The sequence below is a fragment of the Nothobranchius furzeri genome, chromosome 14, assembly GCF_043380555.1.
Source record: "Nothobranchius furzeri strain GRZ-AD chromosome 14, NfurGRZ-RIMD1, whole genome shotgun sequence".
Classification (NCBI taxonomy): Eukaryota; Metazoa; Chordata; class Actinopteri; order Cyprinodontiformes; family Nothobranchiidae; genus Nothobranchius; species Nothobranchius furzeri.
In genome coordinates this window covers 34,854,796-34,871,036 of record NC_091754.1, presented here as the reverse complement: position 1 = coordinate 34,871,036, position 16,241 = coordinate 34,854,796, and the positions used below count along the sequence as shown (strand labels likewise).

Sequence of the window (16,241 nt, the reverse complement as noted above, 5' to 3'; positions counted from 1 at the left end):
AGGTTATGGTAAACATAGTTTTTAGATAAGTTAACTTAAAAATTGTTAGGTAATCAGTTTCCTCATAAATTTTGAGTTCAGTGAACTTATTCAAGGTTACAGTGTACACATCCCATAAGGATGCATGGGCATGTCTCGCCAGTTTTACCAATTATTCAAATTAGTGAGCTGCTTTTGTGTAAATTAGAGAACCAAAAGCAGCTGGGTGGGTAATTCTGGCCCTCGAGGGCCAGCATCCAGCGTTTTTTTTTTTTACCCGTTTCCCTGTTACAGCTGCTGTTCAGCAGCTCATCAAGCTCTGCAGAAAATCAGGCTTGGCAAAGGTTTCTCAGAAGGGCAGTTAAAGGTACACGAAGTAAGTTTTGGAGTGCTTTAACACCTTAGTGTCTGTTTTAAATCACTGTTGTAAAAAATATCTGTTTTCCTCTCCCCTTCTTAAGAACCTGGCTACAGCATCATAAGAACCTGGCTGCAGCATCATAAGAACCTGGCTGCAGCATCATAAGAACCTGGCTGCAGCATCATAAGAACCTGGCTGCAGAAAAATGGCGACTTGAGCTCCACCTCCAGTCGCCATTGCCTTGTCAGAAGCAAATTTTTGACCCCAGAAGTCACGTGACCTAAAGTTATGTGCATGACATGGCACCAGAAATGACGTCACCTCCACCGGGAGTGCTTGTTTGACCCCGGACGTCACGTGAACTAAAAGCATGTTGCTTTTTTCACCACATTTTTTTTAAAGTTACCAAAAACATATAAAAACATATTTTGAAAACAGAAAGAGCTTTGAAATTGTATTAATATTTTCTGCATTTAAAGTCGATCAAATGTTTAATCTTTTTTGCAGATCAATCAGTCAATCAATCAAAGATACTTTATTAATCCCAGAGGGAAATTAGAGTTTCAGTACACACAATTCAGAGATCAGACATACATGGGCAAGACACATGAAAAGAACTGGTGACTGTGGTCATTCGCAACCCTGAGTCGCGCTACCTTAATAGAGATCAGAGGGTTACATGAGGATTGGTTCAGGTGGAGGGAAAAAAGGCACTTCAGAGTTACCCTCCCACCAGGAGGGCAGCTTTGCTCTGCAAAAAACACCTCAACAGATATGCAACAGACTTCAGACAACACAACATAAGTGTCCACTAGGTGGGGTGGTGGGTTGGGACTATCCCCACTTCAGTTCCTGCAGTCACGATAGAAGCAGCGCTTGTCACCTCAGTGTGGATAGGGGAAGGAGCATTGAGGGTTGGAGGGTTGCAGTGACCCTGGACGCTTCAGCGGCCTTCCCGCAGTCCCGCCCAGGCTGGGAAAGGAGATAGAGTGGAGTTGTCATATTGACGGCACATTCCACATATCTTCTGGGGGTGGGGTGGGGGGGTGGAGGGGTTCGTTGGAGCCTTACAGGCTCAAGGACGCCAGATTCCGATTAGAAATTGTTTTGGGGCCAGACAGAGATAATTTCCTCTCTGTCTTACTGTTTGTTGGTCCTCAACCTCTCAAAATCCCAATAGTGGACATTAATCTATCCCAATCCGTGCTGATTTGTCCACTCTCTCCTTGATGGCATCCATCTTTTGTGCCGATAATGAATCTTGGCCAAAGTCCCAAGCTTACGATTGATCTCGACAATTATGTGAGTCTGTGAATTCACAGCGCAGTGCAAACCATCTCTGAGCTCCGGGATCAGGCCAATATTCCTCGACAGCTCGTTAATTTTCCGGTAAGCCAGGTAGCCTCCAAGGCCAATGAGCAGGAAACCTAACACCAACACCACGAATATCCACACGTCTTCAGAGTCCTCCACAGACAGCTGAGATAAACAAATCTAGTTCCACTGTTTCCAGGAGTCCATGATGTGTCCAACTGGGTCTGTCCCGGAGGGGCATCCGGGAGCCCCTTCTCCCGTTCTCATTGTTGAAAAAATTTTATCAATCGCGTTGAGTGACCAACTGACGAGATCCATTTTAGTGAATTTCAGTTTCCAGTTTCCAGAAAAATGCAGAAGCGCCATACACCCAAAGACAGACAAAGAGCCTTGAGGATAAGATATGGAGGAGAGGAGGAACAAAGCATCTGCACCCTCCAAGAGCCGGAAGAAAATGATGATGATTGTTTGATTTACTTTCAAATTTACGGACAAAAACACTTGATTGATGTTTATGTTTATTTATTTGACAGATGCTTTTATCCAAAGCGACTGACAATTTATAACCTATAGGGCATGTTGTGATGACCTCAAAACAGATTATTGTTTACAGCAAGTTGATACTTATGGCGGATTAAAAATTGCCAATGTTTTAGACTAGAGAAGATGTGGTTGATTGTTCTTACATGAACATAAAAAACGAATATTAATATTGTATTTATTTGTTTTAAAACATCCAAGATGTAAAACAGTTCGTTTACCTGCTACTGGTACCAGTCTGTTGATTACAGCAACATAGAGCTGTAGTATACAGTATTAGTCACAGTATTATTACACTACAGTGATACATATGTTGTACAATGTCAAAAATAATGTTGCAAGAACAACAAAACAATCACGTTGTGTCAAATTGCTCTATCTTTATTTTGCATAGGTGACTGACAGCTCTGTCCATATTAATAGGTAAATTTGTCTCTTAAACTTGCTTCCTATATTTTAGTTTAATCTTATTGCAGACCTGTTCGTTTCTAAATCACATTACATTATTATTCTGTGCATGAGCTGCCCCACCAGGTAGTGGTCAGTTGACAGCTCCGCCCCTCTCTTCACCCGAGTGTCCAAGACATGCGGCCACAGGTCAGATGAAACAACAACAAAGTTGGTCATTGAGCTGCAGCCTAAAGTATCCTTGTGCCAAGAGCACGTTTGGACACCTTTATGTCTGAACACGGTGTTCATTATGGACAATCCATGACTGGCACAGAAGTCCAATAACAAAACACCACTTGAATCTCATTGTTGGATTTTTGTTTTATTTTAGTCTTGTTCTTCGCACCTCCCCAGGCACTCGATTCCACCTAACCTCCCTCTGCCATAACCGATCAGGATTTTGCCTCAGGCCACGTCTCCTACCATCTTGGACCGACCTGCTCTCCCACCTGGACCTCTTGGACTCTCCTCACCCCCACCAATTTCCTGGATCCACCTAAGGCCCAGTATTCCTTCCTTTTGTGCCCTACCACCCCATCCGCAGTAAGATTTTCCCACAAGTTAACTCACGGCTGAGACCTGAGATTAAAGACTCTTATGTTTTTTATCCAGACGCTCAAAGCTGCAACCCCCTTCACTGATGTTGTCAGTGCATCCTAAGCTCAACCTTGTTAATAAACAAGTGTGCCCCCAAGGGGTGGCCATGGCCACCCATAGAAAATTGCTGCCCCCCCAGGAAAAGCCAGTGTTAAAAACTCATATTAATGTTCAGTCAAACCATATACAGTATCTTGTTTATTCAAGACATAATTGTAAAACTACATAAAATATCACAAATAATGAGTAAAGAAATAATCAGAATTAAAAAAAATACACATGTCTCTGCTGCTCACCATTTAAAAAAAGTTTTTATCTCCATAGTTTTATTTTATTTATTTTTTTGTGAACACAGCAACAGGTGAATTAACCTAAAAAAGGCATTTTTAAATTAAAGTTGCACATTTTAAATAACTGACATGCATTTTTCTAAAATGTTTGTGTTTGTAAAATTTTACCTAAATGTTTTGTATACGTACTGTTATTTTAAGAAAAACGAATAAAGGTGCAATGCAGTACATCACCACAGACTCAATTCTCCCAGAGTTACCACAAGGACCAACTTCGTGTGCCACCCCAAAAATTTCTTCGGCCCCATTTGGCCACCCCATCAAAATTTTCTGAAGGGTTTCCCTGTTAATAAACCTAATTTATTCCTTTGTCCTGTGGATTATTCAGCATGTCCTCAAAACATGACATTAAATGCTTATACACAGCACTTATAGTCTGTACAATGTATAGTTCGTTTAGTTTAATAAAATTAAAAAAAAAATATTTTGTGATTCCTATATTCTTCTTCTTCCTGTACGATGGGTGAGGCGGCACCTTAGCGCCCCCTATGGATGACACACTGTCAGTTTTTCATAGTCTTACGCAATTTTGTCTAAGTAGTGGAGAGGGGTGATACATAATAATTTAGAATGACATTTAAAGAACATTTAATGTTTAATGCCATCAAAGTTAAAAGCCATCCCTTCTTAGAGTCATTTTTGAAGCCAGTAGGGATTGCTTGCTGGCTACTCTGCTTCCAGACGAGCGACTTGCTATAGCCGTTTGTTTTTATACACCTGGGAATTTGTACATGTTATACTCCCGTTTTGTTGGATTCGTATTATTTTTGTCCTGGTTTTACGTTTTCTTCTTACGGGTTTCTTCAAAAGTCCAGCTTCCAATTGTTCATAATAAGCTTGGATTTAGTTTTGTTCCTTGTTCTATTTTCAAATACCAGTCCTAACCTCATGGTTGCATCCCCCTGTTTTTTGTCTAGATTAGTATTTATCACCAATAACTCCTCTCCACTACTTAGAAAGTATTAAGTTTGATCCAGTTTGTTTGCTTGTTACTCTTTTGCGGATTGAGCCCACTTAAACCAAGTTTTTTTCCTTTTCAATTGCCCTTTTTTAAGTTTGAAAATTTGACATGATGAATCTCAAAGACCCCATGTCATCATGTTTCATCAGGTTTTAATGAATCTGTTTTTTTGTCACAAACAGCCTAATGAGATCCATGGAGTGTAAACCAGTTCAATAAAACAGGGACAGGTCTATTCTGAGCCAAGTAACTTTCTTGCCTACATATCGACATTATACATAATATCAAAACTTAACAGTGGTTGCATTTTTGCAATAAGATTTATGTCTCCAACCTGTTTTGCTGTCTTTAAAGTTTTATTTTTGTTAGACAGCATGATGGATGGATTGAACGTAACGTATATAATGTTTGGTGGGCATGTGGAATTGAACAAATGTAGATTTCTGTATTTTGGGATCATGTTTATAGTTTATGTTTTAATAATCTGCAGTAATTCAACAATCCTGTTCATCATCTGGAAACAGAAAACTCTCCATGAGCCTATGTACATTTTCATTGCAGCTTTGCTTTTCAACTCCCTTCTTTTCAGCACCAATATCTATCCAAAGCTGCTGATTGATTTTCTGTCCGACAAGCAGATCACAACTATTGCACTATGTCATGTTCAGAGTTTTGTTTACTACACCCTCTGCGGTTCGGAGTTTTTAATTCTATCTGCCATGGCCTATGACAGGTACGTGTCTATATGTAAACCTCTGCAATATCGTGTTATTATGAGAAAATCTACTGTGAGCATTTTGTTGGTTTTAGCTTGGCTTGCTCCTTCATGTCAGCTTGTGCCATCACTTTTTATTAGTTATAGTATGAAAGTGTGTAACGTGACTCTGAATGGAATATTCTGTAACAATTCAATTTCCCAACTTTACTGCATGACATCAAAAGCTTCATATATTATCTATGGTACATTTATAGCACTTAATACAATATTTTTGCCCATTCTCTTCATACTGTTTACTTATGTTAAAATACTTTTAGTCACCTTTAAAAGCTGTATAAATGTCAGAAGAAAAGCTGCCCAGACCTGCACCCCTCACCTTTTGGTTCTGATGAGCTTTTCATGTTTATGTTCATATGATATTGCAATAGCTCGGACGGATAACAGTTTGAACGAAACTGCCCGTTTTATCATGACTTTACAGGTGGTTTTGTATCATCCTCTCTTTAATCCTGTTGTTTACGGCATAAAAGTGAAAGAAATCGCTAAACACCTTAAGAGTTTTCTTTCTCACAGAAAATGGAAAGACTGATTCTTGTATGAAATACTTTTTTCCGTCATAGTTTAAACTTTATTTCTAAAAGTGAAATGTTACATGGTCACTGGAAACATCAATCACTATTTGTAAATGCATCTCTTTCTGAATGACTTTTGTACATGTAGGTTAAAAAATCATTTACAATGTAGACACTGTGGTATGTTTTTATTGTTCTGTTAATTCTATTCAATTTCCTTAACATGGTGATGTTAAAATGTAAAGTAAGTAACTAGCCTATATTTATTATGTGCATAAATCCCAGTAGCCTCCAGAGTTGGATCTTCAGGAGGGATGGTTCTGTTTCTCTGACAGGATGCTTTATTATGCACCCTGTCATGTTTGAATGTTACACCACTGTTCCAACCTGTTTTATTATTATTTTCAAATGTTTCTGATTTCAGGTAACAGTAGATATTGTAAACCTGTCATCACCTTTAAGAGCATTCAACACACCATGTTATTCTGACATAAAATATTTTAACAGTAATAACAATAACTGGTGGTATTTTTTCTACTTCTCATGTTTCTTGTTCCAATTCTCACCTAAAATACTTCACTTCTGATTGTGGGTGGGGAATTCAGGGTTTAACCATAAAAACATTGTATTACCTTATGTTTTCAACCCACTGTGGGCACCTTTTCTGCCACAATTCCTAGCGTTACACACATACATAACCACGTAATGTATTAAGCTAGCGTTTTAGCTTTTTTCCAAGCCTCTTGACTCTTCTTACAGATATGTGTCGGCCACCCAACAGAGTTGAAAATTAGCTGCATTCACAGAAAATAGCTCTGTCACCAAAGTCTAAACAAAGCATGAGAAACAACTCCTTCATCAAACATCGCAAACAGAAGCAGAACAGAAAACTTGAGTCCGTTACACAAGGCAGCCTGGCTCTGCCTTTGCTTCCTGTTCAGCTGCTCTAAGCCAAGAAGGACGATTCATGCACATAGAGGCGTATATGCAGAGGGGGTGAGACACCATGATGGGCAGTGTTGGGAAAGTTCGTTTACAAAACAAACTAGTTCAAAGTTCAGTTCATACATTTTAAAATGAACTAGTTTGTTTCTTAGTTCATAATTTCAAAAATTCTGAACTAAGTTCACTGTTTCAAAGTGAACTAGTTCATGGTAAATGGTTAATGGCCTGTATTTGATATAGCGCCTTCTAGAGACCTGGAACCCCCCAAGGCGCTTTACAACACAATCAGTCATTCATCCATTCACACACTGGTGGGGATGAGCTACAATGTAGCCAATAGTTCTTTAAGAACTTTAAAGTTCTTATAGTAATAGTTCATAGTTCTTTATATATATACTGTATATATAAAACTTATGAAATAATTTTCCAGTAGTTGGTACCCATTCAGTCCAAACTCATAACCAGCTGCAGTTTTTACCCTACAGTAAATTCTCAATAACATGAAGAAAACTTTATTTGAACAGTTTTTTTAAATGGGAAATTATTAAACGATCTTAGGAAGCAGGCTGAGGTAGCAAACTAAACATATTAAAAGTGCAAAACATTAAAAATGTATAATCTTTCAGTTAAGTCCCTTTTCAATTTTTCTGAATGAACTTTGACTCCTGCACACAGCTTAGACGTAGAAGAGTAGACGCCGCACCAACCGCTACTGCCTATGTTTGGCCGTATTTGCGGGTTCTACCTTTTAAAACCCTATGGTTAACAGGATGTTTTAGCTAGGGTTTAGCTCCGGAAAAGCTCCGTGGACATCTGGAGCTAGAACGGTGAAAGAACGCTTTCATAAACTTTGTAGTTGTGTCATCGGAGATGTGGCCTTATGTTTTGGAAACTCGGAATGAAAAAAAGGTGTGGAAAAGAAGAAAAAAAAGTTGAGTTGTATTGTGCTTTTTGAGATAAAATCATAAGTGCTGCAGCTGTAGGCATTGATAACCTACAAAAGACCAAATTACAAATAAGCCAACTGAACACTAAAAATGTCAAACTGATCTGGGAACAGATGCAAGCAGCAATGTTTGTGTGAAGGCTAATACCTTGTTGTCAGCTTTGCAGTGGTTATAATTTGTGATGATCACAATTTTCTGATCCTCAGCCACAGCTCGTTCTCTGTGTTTGCTGCAGAGAAGGATCACATGGTTCCTCCAGTTTAGGAACAGCTGTGGTAGTCAGGAGCCCAACATATAATCTCTCATCTGCATCATGAATATCACGAGTTCTGCACGTCTCCCATTCAGGTTTGTTATGTTGGCATAGCTCATTGGCTCTGTTTGATGGTGGTCTCCAGCCAGGTGCATAAGTATATTAAATGCTTTTGTTTTCTATACTTTGAAGTTCAGTAAGAGAGTCAAACTGTGTTTTATTTACTTATCAGAGGTCAGGCTGACCTTTTGACTTCAATAGAAACAAAAGAAGATTTAAAGAAATGTGTAGTGTTTCTTGCTTGGGCCAATAATGGAGTTATGACTCATTTGGTGGTGAACAGTAGAAATGACAAAACTGACTCCTTTTCTCAAAAACAAAACCCTAATATCACAGAAAGCATGATTATTTTTTGCTGATGCTACAGGACCGCAAACTGCGGTTTGAATGAGACTCAATGGGATGTTTTTGTCCTGAAGAGCCCAGCCAACTTTATTTGTATAACACCTGACAACAGTATAAAACCGACCAAAGTGCTTCATAGAAATTAAAAACATTAAAAACAATACACAACATAAAAATGCATAAAGACTAAAGCTTTAAAGGGTCGTCAACCCTGCCTCAGAGTCCTTCTCCACCACATATCAATTTTGAAAATTGCAACATTAGTAGGTGTTGCCTGGCGGACGGAGAGGACGGAGAGGGCGGAGTCGCAGCAGTGACAAAGATGGATGGGTAACGAGACGAAGCTAGCTTTTTTCACTCTGAGCAGTCATTAGAAGTGGAGGACTTTTCTCCCCCTCCTTACCCAGACAGTCGAGAAGAAAGGGACCGTCTATTTGGAGGAGAAAAGCGGACCTGAGCCTTATTGTTTTGAGCTTGTGAGTTGCCTGAAACTAGAGGAACCGACCCAACAGAACCAGCTCTGAATGGTAGGTAGCCGTTAGCCATAGCATTAGATTAGCTGCAGGGTTCGGCCCCACGGCCTTAGAGAGCTTTTATCAAGCATGTTTAGAGGTTTGTCTGCTTCAACACACCTGATTTTAATCAGCAGCAAATAGCTGAGCTGCTAAACAGCTAATCTAACCTGTTAAAGCAGGAAAACCACTGAAATGTGTCGATAGCAGCTCTCTAGGACACGGCCACCTGCCCTGGGCTAAAGTTACTGTCTGCTGCAGAGAAAGTTATGAAATACCCCAAGGGAAAATTATTTTGTAATGTGTTAATTTATGTTACACAATCATGAACATCTGTCATGTTCTGTGTCCCCTTGGTCCCCAGCCCTTCCTGTTCTCCCCCAGGTTCTCCTCATATGTCTTCTTGTGTTCCCCAGCTCTCTTTAGACTTCCCTCGTGTCTCCTCCTAGTCACTCCCCTATAGTTTGTGGTTTGTATTAGTCCCCCTCACCCCGCTAGTCATTAGTTGTTTATCTTTTTGTCCTTAGTCTTTAAGTTTAGTTATTTAGCACTTTTGAGATTATGGTTTATCCTCCCCCTGCTTTAGTTCTTCCCCCATTTAGTTATATTAATGGCACCTGTCTTCCCTCCAGACCTCACTCCTCACACCTGTCACCTGTTCCCCTGATTGCCTCCCTCTTTGTTAAAAGCCCTGTCTTGTCCCTCAGTGTTTGTCGGTTCATTGTCGTATCTGTCTGCGTTGTTCGGTCCCCTCTCTGTCATGTTCTGTGTCCCCTTGGTCCCCAGCCCCCTCCTGTTTGTCCTCTGTGTTCTCCTCATGTTCCTCCTGGTGTTTTCCAGCTTCTCAGGTCTCTCCAGTCACCCCTCTGTAGTTTTATTTTCTATAGGTTCAGCTTTTCATTTTATTTGTCCCCTTTAGTGTTTGTGTCCTTCCCCACTTGTTACTTAGTCTTCCTTACTCCTCTTGTCATTGGTTGTTTATCTTGGCCCTTATAGGTTTAGTTATGTAGTGTTTTTATAGGTTATGTTATCTTCCCCTCTGCTTGGTTTTCCCTTCCCATGTAATTAATTGATTTCACCTGTCACCTGTTCCCCTGATTGCTTTCCACTGTGTTAAAAGCCTGGCTTGTCCTTCAGTGTTTGTTGGGTCATTGTCGTATGTGTTGCATTGTTCGTTCCCCTCTCGAGTTTCTCCTAGTCCCTGCTCATGTGTGAGCTTAGTTAATTTTGAGTTTTCAAGTATTTTTTTTTGAGTAATCATCTTATTTTGTGCTTTGGACTTTTCAGCACATCCTCCTTAAATAAAGTACTTGTTTTTCTTAAAACCTCTCCTGCCTTTGAGTCGTTCTGGGTACTTCTGCATCCTGGGTCCACCTCCTCTCCTAAACGTGACACTCTCGAGTTTTCCGAGTCTGTGCTCATGTGTGAGCTTTTGTTTGTTTTTTAATTTTCAGTTATTGAGTTAGTCTTATTTTTGTGCTTCAGATTTCGGCACCTCCTCCTTTAATAAAGGAATTATTTTCTTAAACCTCTGCTGCCTTGAGTCGTTCTGGGGATTTCTGCATCTTGGGTCCAACCACCTACACTCATCGTGATAACATCCACCTGAAATTGCCCTGATTTCATTATTTACTGATACCAGCTGTTCTCTTGGTCGTAGGTGATCCTCTGGTGGTGTGGTCAGGATCAGGAGCTTCCAGAAGAATGTGCCTTTGAATGACTCTTTCCTCCTTATTTGTTATATTAATTAAATAAATCTCAATTTATATATTTCATGTTTTTGTTCATGTACATAAATACTTAAACACGCTTGAGTTTAAAATGTGCTTTTAACAGTGAGGTGCTAGTTTAATTCATCACAATAGAGCTAGTTAAACATGCAACAATGTGATAATTCAATTAATGTAATTTATAAATATCCATTAAAATATCAAAATGAGATATTTGGCAGCACAAAAAACTTGTCAAACACAATATTTATTATAATAATTGTAGGCAGACAGGAGACAGAGCTGATGGAGGTTCTCAGTCATCGAAGGATGGCTGAAGGCTTTCCAGGAACAGGAGATGTGGTGTTGTCTCTTCTCTCTATTCTGCCAGATGAGCTGATAGGTTACAGGTGTGTGAGGACATCCTCATGCTGTCATAACCAGATGATAGGAGCTATCAGGTGATCAGCCAGGCTAATGATGAGATGCAGAAAGAAAACAAATCCAGGACAGTGTACAGTAAAAATAATAATATGTGGTGTTGCTCACCTTATGTGCTCTTATAGAGTATTAACGTGTGCCTGCCTCATGGTGTAGCATCCATATTTTGCCGAGTGTCCTGCAATAATGCAGGTTATTAGTTAATTTACTTTTAATAGCAAAAACCAAAATATTCAATTTACATGTTGTTTACCAGGTGAATCAGCTCACACGTCACCAAGTGTCACAGGGCCAGAATCAGTAGTCTACTTCATGATGTCATGATGTAATCTAGCTCCAAGCTCACAGCAGCAACACACGTGTAGCAATAAGCTATAAAACAAAAACATAGATGATGTTAAAACTCAAAGGCTGTAATGAAGATTACAATACCGAAAACCGTGGTAATTTTGGTCACAATAACCGTGAGGTTAAATTTTCACACTGTGACAACCCTAATACAGACCATTTTAGATTAGGTTACATTTCCTTTATTCCCAGATTACGCAGTTTGTAGCACTCATTATAATGTTGTAGAAAATTTCTGGCCAATCCCTGTGATCGGTATCAGTGATCAGCATTCTTTGATATCGGTATGGGTGATTGGCAGCAAAAAACCTGATCGGTGCATCCCTAATTATTATGGAAAATATATAAAAATATGGATGTTGGTTTGTGAGTGATGTTTTCTTAAGATGACATTTACTTTCATGTGAGCTTCCCATGAAAAGCTGAGCTATGTGTTTATCACATCTTAACCAAACGTTTTGTAAAAGATGCAACCCGATGACACCCAAAACAGTGACATTGCCCTGTTTCTACAGCTGGGGCTGGAAATGGGGACACATTTACTGAGTTGAACATATTTTCTCAGTTGTAGAAGTTGAAACCTCAAATCACAAATGGCAAAGTGTACATGGATCTAATGAGATCCATGGAGAGTAAAGTAGTTCTTTAAAAACTTTTCACTGACTCAGACTGTTGTACTCTGAGGCAATCACACAAGTAAATATCTGCTCACATATAATGCCAAACACCAACAGTGGTTGCATGCGTGGTAAGGTTCCTGTTTTGTCATATTTGCATTGAACAAAATGAATGAAGACCTCAATATCACATACATAACTTTAGATGGTTTTGTAGAAATTCAAAAATACAGATTTTTGTATTTTGGCATTATGTTTGTTGTGTATATTTTAATAATCTGCTGTAATTCCACCATCCTGTACATCATCTGGATACACAAAAGTCTCCATGAACCTATGTACATTTTTATTGCTGCTTTGCTGTTCAACTCTCTTCTTTTCAGCACCACCGTCTGTCCAAAGCTTTTGATTGATTTTCTGTCTGACAAGCAGATCACAACTATATGGCAATGTAGTTTCCAGAGCTTTGTTTATTACTCTTTGAGCGGTGCAGAGCTACTCCTGCTTTCAGCCATGGCCTATGACAGGTATGTGTCTATAAGCAAACCATTACAATATCATGCTGTTATGAAACAAAAGATTGTGAGGCTGTTGTTGGGTTTAGCGTGGCTCGTTCCTGCCTGTCAGCTTGTTCCATCAGTTATAATAAGTAACACTGAGAAAATGTGTACATTTACTGTGAATGGCATTTTTTGTAATAATTCAATTTCTAAGCTGTTTTGTATGAACTCAGTAGCATCAACTGTATATGTAATGTATGGGGTGTTTCTTATAACAAATGCTGTATTTGTTCCTTTGATTTTTATACTGTTTACTTACATTAAAATACTTGCGATATGCTGTAAAAGCTCCTCGGATGTCAGTAAGAAAGCCTTTCAGACCTGTTCGCCCCACCTGCTTGTTTTGATCAGTTTCTCGTGTTTGTGCTCGTTTGATATCATAATTGCTCGTCTGCAGATTAACTTGTCCAAAACGACTCGTTTTATCTTGAATTTACAGGTGGTTTTGTATCATCCTCTCTTCAATCCGGTCATTTATGGTCTGAAGGTGAAAGAAATCTTTAAACACATTAAGAGGATTTCCTTTCTAGGCAAAATCAATGTGTGTCACACTAATGTGTATTAAATAATGGGATGGTTTTTTTTCCATTTAAGCATTTAATCAAAAATAGTTTAAAGTAAAAAAGAACCCTAAAGTCACACATATATAATGCATAAGCTCTAATAATGGCACACAATTCATAAAACGTAAAGTAAAAATGTAGAGATTTTTTTCATGTAAAATCACATAATTTACTTTGAATATTTTTATATCACTGGCCTGGCTTCTGTAGATACACATTACATATGATGGCTGTAATTTTTATTTACTTCACTGAAGCTTATTTCTTAATAAATATGATTCATATAAAGATGCATTTTTATTGATTTTAGTTAAACAGAAAAATGTACGATTACAAAATGCAGATTACATTCTGTTTCACTTACTGTTCTTTCAAAATAAAATCGGCTTCTGTTCATTTTGTCACTGGTTGCAACAAGTGAGTACTTCTTCTTCACAGTACCTTGGTAAAGTGTGAATTGCTTCTGTGACAATAAAAGGATTTTTTATTCTACTCATGAGGTGAGTGTAATTGTTTACATAGATGTTTGAAATTCACCAATGCTGATTATTAAGAATGGATAAGATGAGTTAGACTCAGAAGGTTTTATTGCTATTTAACAGAATGAAATGACTGTTTTCCACCAAAAGTCATTTTCCCCCTCTCTTCTGACACAGAACTAGTCTGCATGAGATATGGCCTCAAGGTCTCATACATTTGTTATAAACTGCTTCTTTCCAGCTCAAGAGGAGAATGAAGAAAGCACTCTCTCCTTTTAATTAATCAAAGAACTCTATTTTAATAAAGCTAATCAAAGTGTTAGTCAATGATAAGATGTGGCCAATCTGTGAAATCAAAATATTAATTACTTTATTATAATCCTATAGAATACAATAAGTAATATGACTTTAAATGTTTCCACTAGGACTGATCTCACGTAGCGTTAAGAGACGACACATTGCTTTTACTGATCCAGTCAGAAACTGCCAGATCTGACGGAGGCGTGGTTTTGGTGGTGTTTGGTAAATCTGTCATCTTTTCATTCGACCATAAACCAAAACATCTGAAGTATAAAACTATGCCCACGCCATCTTTAACGCCAGTTCAAAGCGTTCTAGAGAAGTTGTCGGAGTGGCCAATCCGTAACTTTCCTCTTCAGCCAAAAGAACCAACGACAAGCTGGATAAAATCTGTTGCTGTTCCACCTGCTGCAATGGTTCCTTTCAGAATAAAAGCTGAACCATCACGACCAAGTTTTGGGTCTCTCTAGATGCCTACAAAATTGTCGTGACCCGGAAGTATCTCAAGACTGGTGGTCGGCTGCCGCGGCTGTTTCTACAGCAGGGGTGTCAAACTCAAACTCACACGGGGCCGAAATGAAACTCTGGGACGGAGTCGAGGGCCAAACTTAATATTTTTGAATAAGTGACGGCAAATTTGCACATTTTCTTTATCAACATATATGCAATTTTGAACCTTTAAATTTGGAAACAAACATATTTCTGCATTAACACTGAATGTGGAATAACCAAATTACACACGAGCAAGTCAGTTTTAAATAAAAGGCATCAGTGGTATTCATTACTTGTGGCATAATCAGCATTTTTAAAATCTATTTAGGATTCATGTTTTCTTGTTGTTTATTCATTTTTATTATTTTTTATTCTCCTTTTTCTCCTGTAATAAGTGTCATCGCTGCTGTAACATCTAGCTTTTCCCACTGAGGAACAATAAAGGGATTTTCTATTCTATTCATCTATCTGCAGCCTTTCCACTTCCTGTTTACTGTAGGTTAAATCTTTTCTCACGTGCCAACAATAAAATAAAAGCATAATTTTATCTTAAATGAAAATGCAACATCTCACCTGTTAACTTTCATGTTTTGGAGCAGAAAAAGAGCATAAAACCAACATATTTAAAGCTCAGTTTGCTCCACTGGTTTACTGTGATGCTCACCTGTTCCAGCCAGATACCTGCGTCATGGGGTTGATCTGAGCTGAGGAGGAGACTCCTGTTGTTTTGTTCATCTTCATCATAATAATGACAACATTAGATGACAACAGGTGCTCACATGGTTTGTGCTGATGAACATGTCTGAGCAGCTTGACCACATTGTTGTGTGTTGGTGGAGGAAACACAACTACAGCAGCCAGAGAGCCGTGCTGGTTTGAGCGTGTCGCTGCTCGCTGGAGTTATATCAGCTCTGTCTGGACGTTAGTTGAAAAACTTTCTCTTTCAGTCGTGAACACATTACTGAGCGGCTAGAATCTCCGTTTCTGGGCTTCAACATCAGAAAACAGCTGAGTGAACTCGGCACTGAGTGAGAGGAGTGTTTAGTTTGTCCGAGACAGCCGAGCTGCAGAGACCGGCAGCAGGAGCTGAAAAAACACAAAGGAGGGGGCTTCGTCGGCTCCGCGTTGACGCCGCAAAGCATCATGGGAGTTGAAGTCTTTGCGGTAAAATTGGCCAGCGGGCCAGTTTTAATATATTTTTGATATTTATCTCGCGGGCCACATAAAAATGCTCCGCGGGCCGCATCTGGCCCGCGGGCCTTGACTCTGACATGTTCTACAGGCTTCGGCTCCATAAGGTCAAGCTGGACCTTTACACCTCCTGATCTAGACGGGGACTTCCGCTAAGGGTACGTAGGCCGACAGAATGGTGTCTCATGTGTTTATGGACCTCCTAACCAAAGCTTAGCGTGAAGACTTCACCTTCACTTCCCATCAGAACTAATCGTTTCTTCGGATTTGCTGGTTCTGAGCAACATTCCACACTACACCATTCTCCGTCTCATTCACCTTAGTTACGCCATACATTTAGTGTTAAAGTTAGTCTAGTTTTAATTTGTTTAGTAATAAATCTTTAAACTTTTAAACTTGAGTCTCTGCTGTTGTCTCTGAGTGAATGCGAAGCTGTTGTCTAGTACCTGCATTAAAAAGTTCCAATCTTCTGGTTAAAATAACCCAACAGATCCATAAGGTTGATTTCATATTTCCTATGGAATCCTACGTCTTATGGCTCATTAAATAACATGTAATTTAAATCATTACAGCTATATGTGTGAGAAATCACAAAATTAGGAAACTGCTGTGGTACTTAGTGCAAAAAAGGAGGATA

The 16,241-nt window shown here is 39.1% G+C and overlaps 2 protein-coding genes across 2 annotated transcripts; both read left to right on the top strand.

Moving 5' to 3' along the window:
* The first annotated feature begins 4,679 nt into the window (after positions 1 to 4,679).
* Positions 4,680 to 6,302, top strand: LOC107389424 (olfactory receptor 10J4). The gene has a single exon (XM_054746595.2). It carries the CDS (start codon positions 4,876 to 4,878, stop codon positions 5,857 to 5,859), a length of 984 nt encoding a protein of 327 aa, XP_054602570.1. The 5' UTR covers positions 4,680 to 4,875; the 3' UTR covers positions 5,860 to 6,302.
* A 2,415-nt stretch (positions 6,303 to 8,717) lies between these two features.
* Positions 8,718 to 13,479, top strand: LOC107389446 (olfactory receptor 10AG1). Its single transcript, XM_054746596.2, has one exon. The coding sequence runs from the start codon at positions 12,188 to 12,190 to the stop codon at positions 13,142 to 13,144; it is 957 nt and encodes a 318-aa protein (XP_054602571.1). The 5' UTR covers positions 8,718 to 12,187; the 3' UTR covers positions 13,145 to 13,479.
* The last annotated feature ends 2,762 nt before the right edge of the window (positions 13,480 to 16,241 follow it).